Genomic DNA, 13,258 nt, shown 5'->3' with positions numbered 1-13,258 from the left:
TTGACTTCTTTCCAGGTATATGCAGTGGTAAGATCTTTGATTAAAGTGTGTGGTCATTTTAGTAGCCATTTTAGTATAATTCTAATTTTTTTTAGGAGTGGTTGGATCAATTCATATCTAAATCAGTAGTGTATTAATGAGCCTGTTTTCCTACACATATCCTTTCCAATACTAGCATGTTTTGTCATCTTTGCCACCTTGCTGGGGGTGAAGTGAAACCTCAGAGTTGGTTTGGTTTGCATTTTTCTTCTTGGTAATGATCTGGAGCAGTCTTTCATGTGGTTGATCATAGTTTACAAGTCTTCTTTTGAAAATTATTTACATCCTTTGACCACTTATCCATTGGGAGATTATTCTTGGTTAGGAAATTAATACAGATAGATATGTCTTGGCTTTCAGAACTTTATCACAGATATTCTGACAGAAAGATTTTTTTCCCCAAGTCAATGATTTCCTTTATTATCCTAGGCACATCAATTTTGTTTGTACGAAAAGTCTTTTATTTTCATGGAATAGAAATTATTTATTTTACTTTTTCATGATTTCCCCTTTTCCTTTTTTGGTTAAGGATTCTCTCTTCAACTATAGTTTTAAAAGGTACCTGATATCATTCTCTTTTTATTGGCATAAACTTTGACATTCAAGTTGCATATCTTTTTTGAGCTTATCAGGGTATATGGCATAAAATGTTGGTCTGAAACTGATTTCTGCTAAACTGCTTTCCAATTCTTTAAGCCGATGCCCCAGGTTAAAAAATGCCAGTGCTCAAGAATAGCCAACTCTGTCCAGCTGCCTAGCAAAACAGAAGCATTGATTGCAGACAAGGATAGTTTTTGTTTAAAATGAAAGATTTGAGAAGTAAGCACAGAGAAGGCTTTATGAAAACTGAGACAAATTAGATATTATAGGGGACACAAACAGAACTTGAGGAATATCTCCCATAGAGTTCAAAGCCTACAATAAAAAGTCTTTAAATATAGCAAAGATACATTACACACACACACACACACACACACACACATGCACACACACACATATACACATATATGTATGTATATATGTATGTGTGTATGTATATGTGTGTGGGAGTGAAACATATACTTATATAGATAGATGTATATTTATATGGGGCAGCTAGTTGGTGCAGTGGATAGAGCACCAGGCCTGGTGTCAGGAGGACCTGAGTTCAAATCCAGTCTCACATACCTACTAGGTCTGTGACCCTAGGCAAGTCACTTAAACCTATTTGCCTCAGATTCCTCATCTGTAAAATGAGCTGGAAAAGGAAATGGCAAACCACTCTAGTATCTTTCCTAAGAAAACCCCAAATGGGGCCATGGAGAGTTGGACATGACTGAAATAACTCAACAATGAAATTATCTATGTAAGACAGACAGATATACATACACATACATATATATGTGTTTTGTTTAGTCATTTTTCAGTGTTGTCTGACTCTTCGTAACTTCATTTGGGGTTTTCTTTGCAAAGCTACTGAAATGCTTTGCTATTTCCTTCTCCAGGTCTTTTTACAGATGAGGAAACTGAGGCAAACAGAGTTAAGTGACTTGTCCAGGCTCACACAGCTTGTAAGTGTCTTGAGGCCAGATTTGAACTCAGGTTTTCCTTTCTCCAGGCCTGGCACTCTCTCCACTGTGCCACTTAGCTGCTCATACATACATACATACATACATACATACATGTCTAGAAACTTAAAATCAAAACAAACATACCTGAAACAGAACAATTAAATGCTAAAGTGTGTTCCTGTAACAGGATTTCAGAGATAGCAGAAATCAGTGGAGGGACTACAGTAATAGAGAAAAGCTTCATGGAAGATGTTAGTTAACTAAGATTCCCATTCCTAAATTGTTTTTTAAAATAGACAACCCAGAAGTATTAGATCAAATAATATTAAACACACAGAACATATTATTTGGCAAACCAAATACTGATAAATCACCGTGGCTGGATGACAATTACTGAAACTTTTCAAAGGTCAAATGATAAGACTGTTAGCCAAAATGACACCTTAACCTATCATTAGAGATGCCCACTGTGCTAAAGGACTTCTAGTTTCCCATCATGCCTCGGAAGAATGTACTACAGGAAGCCCAAGAACTATATAGAGTTAACACTTTCATTACAGGTAATTTGAGAGTGGGGGAAGGGCAAACCTCTAATGAAGGGCAGAATCACAAAGTACTTAAAACTATATTGTGTTTTTGCAGTTTGAAACATAAATGTGAAAAGTGATAAAACAGACCTTTAAGGAAAAGAAACTATGATTTCCATAACAGAAACGTGTAACTCTTAACTTTCCCTTAGGGTATAAATAAACACAAAGGCAAAACACAACCAGTGGGTACAGTTTTTTCCCAAAAAATTGTCTATTTGTTTTAACATTCTTTTTTTGTTTTTAGTTCCAAATTCTCTTCCTCCCTCCTTCCCACCCCCATGCAACTGAAAAGACAAACAATATATCAGTTACACAAGTAAAATCATGAAAAGCATATTTCCAAATTAGCCATATCACAAAACAAAGCAAAAAAAAATAAACGGGGAAAATTATATTTCAGTTTGTACTCAGAGTTCATCATTTCTCTGCATGGAGCTAGATAGTAGTTTTTTCATCATAAGTCCTTTGAAATTGTCTTGGGTCATTGTATTGATTTGAGTAGCTAAATCTTTTATAGTTGATCACTGCAACATTGATGTTACTGTGCACAGTGATCTCTTGATTCTTTTCGCTCCACTTTGCATCAGTTCATATAGGTCTTGCCGTGTTTTTCTGAAACCATCCCCTCGTCATTTCTTATAGCATAATAGTAGTCCATCACAATCATATGCCACAACTTGTTCGTCCATTCCCTAGTTGATGAACATTCCCTCAATTTCCAATTCTTTACCACCCCAAAAAGAGCTGTTATAAGTATTTTTGTACTTATAGGTCCTTTTCTTTTTTCTTTGATCCCTTTGGGATACAGACCTAGTAGTAGTATTACTGGATCAAAAGGTATGCACAGTGTTTTAGCCCTTTGGGCATAGTTCCAGATTGTTTTCCAGAATGGTTGGACCAGTTCAGTATTCCACCAGCAGTTCATAAATGTACTTATTTTCCCTCTAGCATTTGTCATTTCTCATAAGTGTGAGGTAGTACCTTATAGTTGTTCGATTTGCCTTTCTCCAATCAGTAGCAATTTAGAGCAGTTTTCTATATGACTATAGATAGCTATTATTTCTTCTCCCGAAAACTACCTCTTCATATCCCTTGACCGTTTATCATTTGGGGAGTGGCTCTTGTTTTTATAAATTTGACTCAGAAGTGAGACCTTTATCAGAGAAACTTGCTGCAAATTTTTTTTGATAGTACTTCGTTGTCCATGGTAACTTTTAGCAAAATGTAGTTTCCCTGATTGTTTCTTTTAATTAGGTCTATTTTTGCTTTAGCTTTGTCTAAGATCAGATTGCTATCTCTGCCTTTTTTACTTCAGCTAAAGCATTCTGCTCCAGCCCTCTATTTTAACTCTGTGTGCATCTTCCTGTTTCAGGTATGGTCTCTTATATACAACATATTGTTGGATTCTGGTTTCTAAATCATTCTGCTATCTGCTTCTGTTTTCTGAGTTGGCTCATCCCATTCACATTGACAGTTATGATTACTCCATATTTTTCTTCATCCCATTTTCTTCTGTTTATCAGTCTCTCTTTTTATCCTGTCCCTACTCAGAAGTCTGTTTTGCTTCTGATTAGTGCCTTATTTAGTCTGCCCTCCTTTTTATGATCCTTCCCTCCCTTCTCCTCCCTGCCATATCTCTTATCCCCTTCCCCTTCTTTTTCCTTATTGGGTAAGATAGATTTCTTTACCCAACTAAGCATGTATATGTAGTCTTCCCTCTTTGAACCAATTCTGAGGAGAGTGAGTTTCAAGCATTGCTGGCCATCCCCCTATTTTCCCCTTCACTTTAAAAACTCTTCCTTGTGTGCCTCTTTTATGTGAGAAAAATTTCCCATTCTATCTCCTTGTTCCTCCTCCTCCTCCCAGCACATCCCTTTCTCTCATCCCTAATTTTCTTTTTAAATTATCCCAACACAATCGCCTTATACCCATGTTCTCTATGTGGACTCCTTCTAACTACCCTAATAATCATAAAGTTCTCAGGAATTGCATGTATAATCTTCCCACATAGGAATGTAATCAGTTTAACTTTATTGAGTTCCTTATGATTACCCTCATGTTTACCTTTTTATGCTTCTCTTGAGTCATATGTTTGAATGTCATATTTTCTATTCGGCACTAGTCTTTTCATCAGGAAGTCCTCTGTTTCATTAAATATTCATTTTTTCCCCTGAAGGATTATACTCAGTTTTGCTTGGTAGGTTATTCCTTTTTTTGGGGGGGGGTGGTTTACAATGTTACTTTAAGCATACATATATCATTCACTTAGTTCAGGGGAAAAAGCACTCTGAACTTAAGAGAAAACACAAACATAAATTACAAGCAGAAATTATGTAAATAGAACAAATAACACAAATCAACAGACAGGGCTCCTGTCTATCCATAGCAAATATGCATAGTTATCAGAGAAAGAAGCACCAACATCTGGATTTTGAATGCCAGTGGGCTCCTTAATTGCTACCCAGAATCTCGTCTGGCCAAATCACATGAACACTCTTCCAGTGAATCAGGCCCAAAGCAAAATGCTAACCTCAGAGTATATATACACTTCTTTAGGGTCAGAGGGCATCACAACCATGTGACTCAAACTCATGTGACTTAGACTTCCTTGTTATGCAAGCAGGTCATCAAAGACTCTTGATTCAATCAAAGGCAAGGTTCAATCAAAGGCACTTGATTGCCTTAGTGCTGAGAAACACTCCAAAAGAAAAAAGAGCAAAAAGTCCCAATTTGCTTGCCATTACAAGTATCTAGCTACCTTAACCTACATGCTGTTTTCTCTTATGACCCTCCATCAGCTGATTCCTTGCTTTTTCACTGGACATCACTTGTGTCATGTATGGAATTCTGTCCTTTTCCTGGTTACCACACAGCTTGAATCCTTTGGTAGATTATTCTTGGTTGTAATCTTAGTTCCTTTGCCTTTCAGAATATCATATTCCGAGTGTTCCACTCCTTTAACATGGAAGCTGCTAACTCTTGTGTGATCCTGACTGTGGCCCCATGGTATTCAAATTGTTTTATTTTTTTTTTCTGGATGTTTGCAGTATTCTCTCCTTGACTTGGGAGCTGTGGAATTTGGCTACAATATTCCTGAGAGTTTTCATTTTGCAATCTCTTTCATAAGGTGATCTGTGGATTCTTTTAAATTCCACTTTACCCTCTGGTTCTGAGATATTGGGGCAGTTTTCCTTGATAATCTCTTGAAAGATGATGTCTAGTCTCTTTTTTTTGGATCGTAACTTTCAGGTAGTCCAATAAATCTTAAATTATCTCTCCTGGATCTATTTTCCAGGTAAGTTGTTTTTCCAATGAGATATTTTACAGTTTCTTCTATATTTTTCATTCTTTCAACTTTGTTTTTTGTGGGGGGGAGTTTGTTTTGTTTTTGTTTCTTGGAGTCTCATGGAGTCATTAGCTTCCACTTGCCCAATTCAAATTTTTGAGAAATTGTTTTCTTCGGTGAACTTTTGCACCTCCTTTTCCATTTGGCCAATTCTATTTCTTAAGGAGACCTTTTTTTCAGTGAATTTTTGTGCCTCTTTTACCAAGTTGTTAATTCTGTTTTCATAATTTGATTGTGTCATTTTCATTTCTTTTCCCAATTTTTCCTCCATCACTAATCTCTTTAACTCTTCTAGGCATTCTTGGCTGCCTTGGATCCAATTAGCATTTTTCTTTGAGACTTTCATTATAGCTGTTTTCACATTGGTTTTTTCTTTCTAAATTCATGCCTTGGTTCTCCCTGCCACCGTAGTAGTGCTTTATGGTCAAATTCTTTATTATGTCCTCATTTTTGTAGCTTATTTCTTGATATTTAACTTTATGTTGAATTTGGGCTTTGTTCACCTGGCGGTGGAGAGGTATCATCCCAAGCTTCAGACTTCCTTACTGTTTTCAGAGCTAATCACGTGTGCAGTGTGTGTTTTCAACCTTTTAAAAATCTTTGGCATGGTTTTGTCCTCATAGATAGTATAGAAGTTAACTTTGTCAGCAAAATGTGGATAATAATAGCACTTTTATAGGGTTACTGTGAGAATCAGAATGAGATATATGTAAAGCATTTCACAAACCTTAAAACTATATAAATGTGAGCTATTATTGCCCAGGGTCATACTGGTAACAAACCGTCAAAGGCAGGAGTTGAACCCAGATTTTCCTGACTTAATTCCATCATTCTCTTTGTTCTACCACACTGTTATGATCTTATTTGCTTCGAAAAGAAAATTCTAAGGCATTTTCTGACAACCGTTGTTTGAAAAATTTAACCATTAAGTATTCTGAACGTAAGGTCTGAATGATATCTATAAAGCCAGCAATCTGTTATCTTTAAAAAACATCCAAGTAATTCTTATATTTTTCAGACTTTGCCTTGTTTGGTTCGAATGTGCAGTAAAGAGAGATTGCTAGAGGAGCGAGTTGAAGGAGCTGAAACACTTGCCTATCTAATTGAACCAGATGTTGAACTACAAAGAATTGCTAGCATAACAGATCACCTAATTGCCATGCTTGCTGATTACTTCAAATATCCCAGTTCAGTTAGTGCAATCACTGATATCAAAAGGGTATGTTTTATTTTTCTCTTCATGTTTAACAGAAAAGGGCTTTTTTAGAAATCATATAAAAATGTCAAACTTTTAGACAGTTTATATTTTGAAAGAATTTTAGATACATCTGTTTTTAAAATCTGATAATATTGTTTTACCATTTTTAGCTGTATAGTATATGACATCTCAGAATTTTTTCCAGTTATATATATATATATATATATATGTATATATATATATATATATAAATTAGAAACAAAGATTCACTGATCTCTCCCAAATATATCCTTCTACCCTTCCCCCCAAAGAAAAGATAGAAAATGCAAAAAACAAGGTAGACCTTCAAGGAGTGGTGTGTGGTGGTGGTGACAAGAATAACAACTTTTCTAATTTTCTTCAGCATCACAAAACACCCTGTTGCTACATGTTCTTCCTCTAGATCTGCGGTCTGATGTCATAGATGACACTACAAGGCATCTGAAACAATTTCTGATGATATTCTTGTGTTCCCTGTGATATTTACCTTTCTTTTTTTTTCTTCCTCTCCTTTCTCCTCCTTTATATCATTTTCTACTTTTTTCCCTTTATGGAACAAATTCTTTGAACAGAAAACACATTTTCAAAATGGATACCTAAACATACAATTTAGGCTATAATAGCTATAGTGATTGTGATAATTGAAATTATTTCTTTATTAATATTTCTCATAAATGGTTATGTATACCTAAAAGCTTCTCAGATATTGAAAGGGTACCGGCATTTCCATTTTGCCTGTTTGAGATTAGTTAAATCATCCTAAAATGTTAATAATTTTGGACTTCTTTTGTGTCAAATATATAAGCTTTCCTGAAAGTTCAAATCATTAAATATCTAAGACAGATCATACTGGTTTGTTTGTTTTTTTTATAGCTTGACCATGATTTAAAGCATGCTCATGAACTTCGCCAGGCTGCTTTCAAGCTTTATGCCTCTCTTGGAGCTAATGACGAAGACATCCGGAAGAAGGTGAGTCTGGGAGAGGGGCGTCCCCCAGTCCTGACAGCCAGCAGGCAGGGAGTGACATCATCCTGAAAGGCGTGGTGAAGAGCACTAACAGTGACTGTTTGACTATAATAAAACAGAGGGACTAAAAGCATAATTGAAGAATGAATGGGACCCGGATGTGGGGTTTTTTTGTTTGTTTTGTTTTTAGAAACGTAGTGTGGCATGAACGTGCTGGAATGACAAATAACTGGTGTGCTTTTATGTGACATTAATATGGATTCTCATGTTGCACATTTTTTGCATGTGTTCTGGTGAAATTTATTCTAGCACTGTGAAGCTTCAGATACCTTGAAAAACATAACACTAGAATTGTAAATGTTATTTATGGAAATACCTTCTTTCTGATACCATTGAGAAATTCAAGTCTCCTATTGTACATTGTTCTTTGATATGTGGCCTAGTTATGTTTTAATTTTTTTGCTACTGTGCAAGTTTTGTGTGAATAAAAGCTTTGTGGAATGATGATTTTATGGTTTAGTGAGTGGTCATCTGAAGTTTTAAGCTCCTGACCAATGTTCAATGGTATGTTTAGCACCTTCATGTTGTTGCTGCAATCTAGCCCTACACAAGTCTCACTTTCTTTATTGGTCCTGGGCAAGTAGAAGAGTATAATGTAAAGCTCTGGCTCGGCTCCACAAGCAAAGACACTAGAGTTCTAACCATTCACACAGAGCATCTGGTATACACTCTGTGCAGGGCCTCTCTAGTCACTAGCAAGGAAAATGAAATATTCTCTTTTTATCACCCATATAAAAGACCCAGAGTCAGGCAGTTGAGTTTGGTAGTTTCTTGGCTATATTCATCCAGAGTACTTTGACCCACTACTATAAGATATAATTTTAAAATATATTGAAAAGTCACATGATTCAAAGTGAAGAACACCCTCACCAGAATATGGTCAAAATGAAAGAATGTAATGAGTCCATAGAGGGGCCGTCTAGAAAAATAATAGTAATAGCATTAGATACAACTAGTGTGCTTTGTTTTCTATGCACCTTTATTTGGCACCATTAATAAAATGTTTCTAACTAGAAGAGTGCTTAAAAGACAATCTGAAAAAATTTGTTTTGCATCTTCAAATACCAACAGGCAAAACTGTCACTTCAAGCTTAACTCAGTGATAACATCTGATGCTGTCTATATTGAAATTTGATTTGGTTTATGAATGTTGACACTTCATCTTACATACAATTAGGATAAATGATCTTGTATTCCAAAGCAAGGGCCTCATGTGACACTGATGTAGATTAAAAATTCACCAATACTTCGAGTATCTGCAATTTCATCATTATTGGTTAAAAAAACCCCTCAAACTTCTGAATTTTAATGTGGGAAACATTGAGGAAATTTATAATTGTATTAAACCTATGATATCTGATAAACTGATATGCTGCTTGGAAACTGGAGAATTATTTTGCCCATTTGATAAAACTTCAAAAGAGTTTTTCAGGGAATGCTATGGGCTAAAAGGGAGATAGACAGATGGGCCAGTAGAAAAATAGGGTGTCCTTTTTTGTACTTGTGTATAATTTTTCGTTTTCTTAATAAAACACTATTTTGAAGTTATTGACTTAATTTGTGACATAATGTTCTTAGTGTTATTTGCAACATAGCCTGATAGTAGCTTATTAAAAAAATTTCTGTGTATATAACATGTATATCTCCCCTCCCCCTACTTTTCAAGGATAATTCCTGAATGTTTCTGTAGAAACATGAAAAAAAATAAAGAATAACTTTAATTATAAATTGTAGTTTGCTGTGCTGAAAAGCAAATGCTATGCTATTCTTATGTGATATTACAATATGTGATTTCTGGAAATTTCAGTCTCTAAATAATTGATAGCTTGTAGTACCTACCAAAGAGAGAAATTGTAACATGGAAAAGATAGTATGATTGTGGTGATGAGACCTTCTTGGAGATCAGCCTCAGAAAGTGGTAAAACTTTATTTTAAATATATAAATGATACAGATTAACTCCTTTATATGCATTTATTTCTGTTTTATTTTTGTTCAAGTTTACATTTGGACAGATTTTTATTTACCTTATCTGTAAGGTACTTATTTATTTTTACATTTATATAGTGTGATGACAATTGTATTCTTGTGTAGAGTCTGGAAATCATTGTTGAACATTATTTTTTTTTAAACATTGCCTATTACTTTCCTGAAAGCTGGATAATTTTTAGAGTTCATTTTTAGCATTAGTCAGAGGTAAGAGACCTTTTTAAAAATTTATTTCATAGAGCCACAGAGGGAACAGCATTTGAAAGCAAGATAATTGAGGGGTTTTTTTTTCCTTTTCAAGAGAGAGAAATATAAAATGATGTACTGATCTGCTTACAATTAAGAATGGGGGGTGGGGAGGGTGAGGTTATAGCACTATCTTCAGTAAGTATAACAAATAATAAAATGTATATTCCAAGGCTATGTAATTATAGTGATCACTTAAGTAGGGACAGGACACAGAATAACAATATCATCTCACAGTTTATTTAGCACTTTAAGATTTATAAAGCACTTTTCTTACAAAAGCTCTATGTGATAGGTAGTATTAAGCACAAAGTATTACCACCTCTATCATACAAATGAGGATACTAAGAGGTCAAGTAACTTATCTAGTAAATTTCACAGCCCAGCCTCAAGTCTGTGTTTCCAGATTCCAGCAGGGCTCTTTCTACTACATTTTAAAATTAATGGGAGAAAAGTAAGGGAAGGGACAGAGAAGAAAAATTGTAGAGAAACACACACACTCTGTCTCTCTCTCTCTCTCTCTCTCTCTCTCTTCCTCCCCCCCCTCCTCCCTGCCTCCCTCCCTCTCTCCCTCCCCCCTTCCCCCCCACCTCTCTCAGTGAGATGATACTATATAGGAAGAAATATAGGCCCTCTATTTTAGAGGAATGCCATTCCATCTTGTGACTTTTTAACATGTTGTTCCTAAAAAATTTTTAAAGCTATGTTACATTTTTGCCTCTACAGATATAAATGATACTTTGTATTTTCCCTGAACACTAGGTAAAACTAAACAGACTGAGGGTTGAATTTGTCATTGTCCACAATGAGAGTCTAGATGCTTTGAAAGTGTGCCCCACTTAAATGAAACAAAGTATACAGAAAGTGAAAATTAAAGAAAGACTATCTTGGAAACCAATTTCTTTACATGATGCCCCACTGTGTAGAAGGATGCTATTATTTTATCTCGATGCTTCTTAACCTTTTTTTAGCCTTTTATAAATTTCTAAATTTGCCATGGCACTTCAGGGTGGAAATGGGGATATTATGCTATTGAAGAGAGCTGGGAGTATTAGGTTTTTTAAAAGAATATGCTTGATTTTTGATACAAAGGAGAAGTAGGAGAACCATATCTGAGCCAGTAACAGTGGTGGCCTGGCTAACTTAGGGAATAGTTCAGATTGTGAACTGTAGTACCTGTCCTTCATGTTAAATGAAGACTTAATAATGTAGGACTCAGAGAGACATGGATCAAGGGCATCATACTGGGAGAGGACAGACACACAAGCGGGGTGGTGCCTGTACAATCCATATAGGAAAGCTACTTACGCTAGAACTTAGAAGAAGCCTCAGTTTTCAGGGACATGATGGTGTGGTCTTTGCAGTATATTATTAATGCTCTTTATCGTATTAGAAATGTACAAACTCCTTATTAGGGGACAAAAAATGAAAGGAATGTCTTTCTCCCCCCCCCCCATTAGCATGAAGAACTATAAAAGATGTCAGACAAATGAACAAATTCTTTAATATTGTAACATCCTTAACCAGAACAGACGTCTTTAGTTTCATAATTAAGAACAATAGGAACAACTCAGCAAATACAAGGAACAATATATCAGACAAAAAAATCCTGTTAAGGGTCACATCATATAGCTTTTTGTTCATAACCTTAGGGTTTTAAAAATAATACCCCTCATCTTTTTTCCTGGAGACTATTAAGACAGAGTAAATTGTGGGAAATTAATTTACCTATGATATTGTTTGTCTTTAATAACAATAAAAGACATTACAAATGCTGGGTAAATTGGTAATTGTTGGCTTTTCTTGTCCTGGAGAGCACATAGAAAATTCTTAAGAAAATTCCTTCTTAGTGATACATGGGCAGCAACCCAAAAGCTGCCTCCAAAGAAATTAAGCACTTTCTTTTAATTCAGAGTAGAGAGTGTACCGTAGCTGTTGAACTGCTGTTGCAGAGCTGTTGATCTCTAAAGAAGAAAATATGTGCCCATTGGCAACTTGTATGAAAACCTTATAGGTCTAGTTTCCTAGACAGCAAAATGGGAAATTTTATGAGTACAAGGTATAAAGTTTAAATTGTGGGAAAGTATAAACTGTGATAATAATAATGGGGTTTCATTGTACCTGAAGTAGAATGAGAGAGCTAAAAGATGCCATTTAAAGGAAATATCTGTATATCAAGCAAGGGCCAGCCCACAAAGGTACATCTGCTTCTCACTTGGATCTAGGCTGAAGGGAACACAATTTTCTGGTACAGTATTTGTATTTTTTAAACTTGTTTTAAATATTAATCTCACTTGGTCAAAATATTATTGTTTTTGTTCTTAAATGTGCGCTTTAAAAAATTTGTTACATTCCTCAATGGGAATCTTTTTATTATATCAGGAGCAATTTTGTTTCTTTGAAAACTTATTTTCTTTTTTATATTAACAGTTAATGGGAAAATATAATTGATGCCTTAAAAATGGCTTCCTATATATCAGTTCTATTTTTGTAAAATAAGCTGTACTTGTACTATCCTCCAATTTGATGAAATACCTTTGACTTATGTATATGTATTTATAGGTATAGATATGTATGAAAATATTTATGTTATCATATTGGGGGCAATAAATAACAACTTAGTGAATAAAGAGCCAACCTGAGTTATATAGATCTGGATCCAAGTTCAGGTTCTTAACACACTCTCTAAATGACCTTGATCAATTCACTTAACCTCTCAATGCCCCAAAAAACTTTTGAATGCTAATTAGAAACAATTTTAATTTATACATTAAAGCATTTGTTCTTTCCTACATATAGTCAACTCACCCGTCCCCATCTTCCTTGTCTGTGAATATCAACTGTCCTTTCAAAGGCAAATCACCCTCCTTTCTCATGTTTCTCATCTCAGGTATACCTTGTCTGAATTCCAAATTAGTCTTAATTAATGGGTTTTTATTGAATTTCTTTAATAAAAAGCCTGTTATTTTTATCCTTCAATAAAAGGCAAAGATTGATAAGCAGTGGAATATGTACAGAACTGCCCTCAAAGTTAGTGAGAAAGAAGTAGCAATATTGTTATGTGGTATTGCCCCCAAATTTAATTTATGATTTAGAATTTGTTAGTGTTAAGTCATTTTACTAGTGATTAAGTGTTGCTAAAGTTAGAAAAATGGGAAGGAGAGAGAAACTCTTCATTTCTGGACCCAAATGCATAAAAAACCAGCCTTTAGCCACTGCAATTTTATATGATATTCA

At 35.0% G+C, this 13,258-nt stretch overlaps 1 protein-coding gene across 1 annotated transcript in view; it reads left to right on the top strand.

Annotated features, from left to right (window-relative positions):
- The window catches only part of ARMC8 (armadillo repeat containing 8), a 129,855-nt gene that overhangs the window by 68,416 nt on the left and 48,181 nt on the right, over window positions 1-13,258 (top strand). The window contains exons 11-12 of the mRNA XM_036744695.1: window positions 6,544-6,744; window positions 7,636-7,731. Coding sequence (XP_036600590.1) covers window positions 6,544-6,744; window positions 7,636-7,731 — 297 coding nt within the window. The remainder of the gene's footprint in view (window positions 1-6,543; window positions 6,745-7,635; window positions 7,732-13,258) is intronic.

The sequence above is a fragment of the Trichosurus vulpecula genome, chromosome 2 (genome assembly GCF_011100635.1).
Source record: "Trichosurus vulpecula isolate mTriVul1 chromosome 2, mTriVul1.pri, whole genome shotgun sequence".
Classification (NCBI taxonomy): domain Eukaryota; kingdom Metazoa; phylum Chordata; class Mammalia; order Diprotodontia; family Phalangeridae; genus Trichosurus; species Trichosurus vulpecula.
Note: the sequence above shows the minus strand (reverse complement) of the source record. Positions and strands in the feature narration are given on the sequence as shown.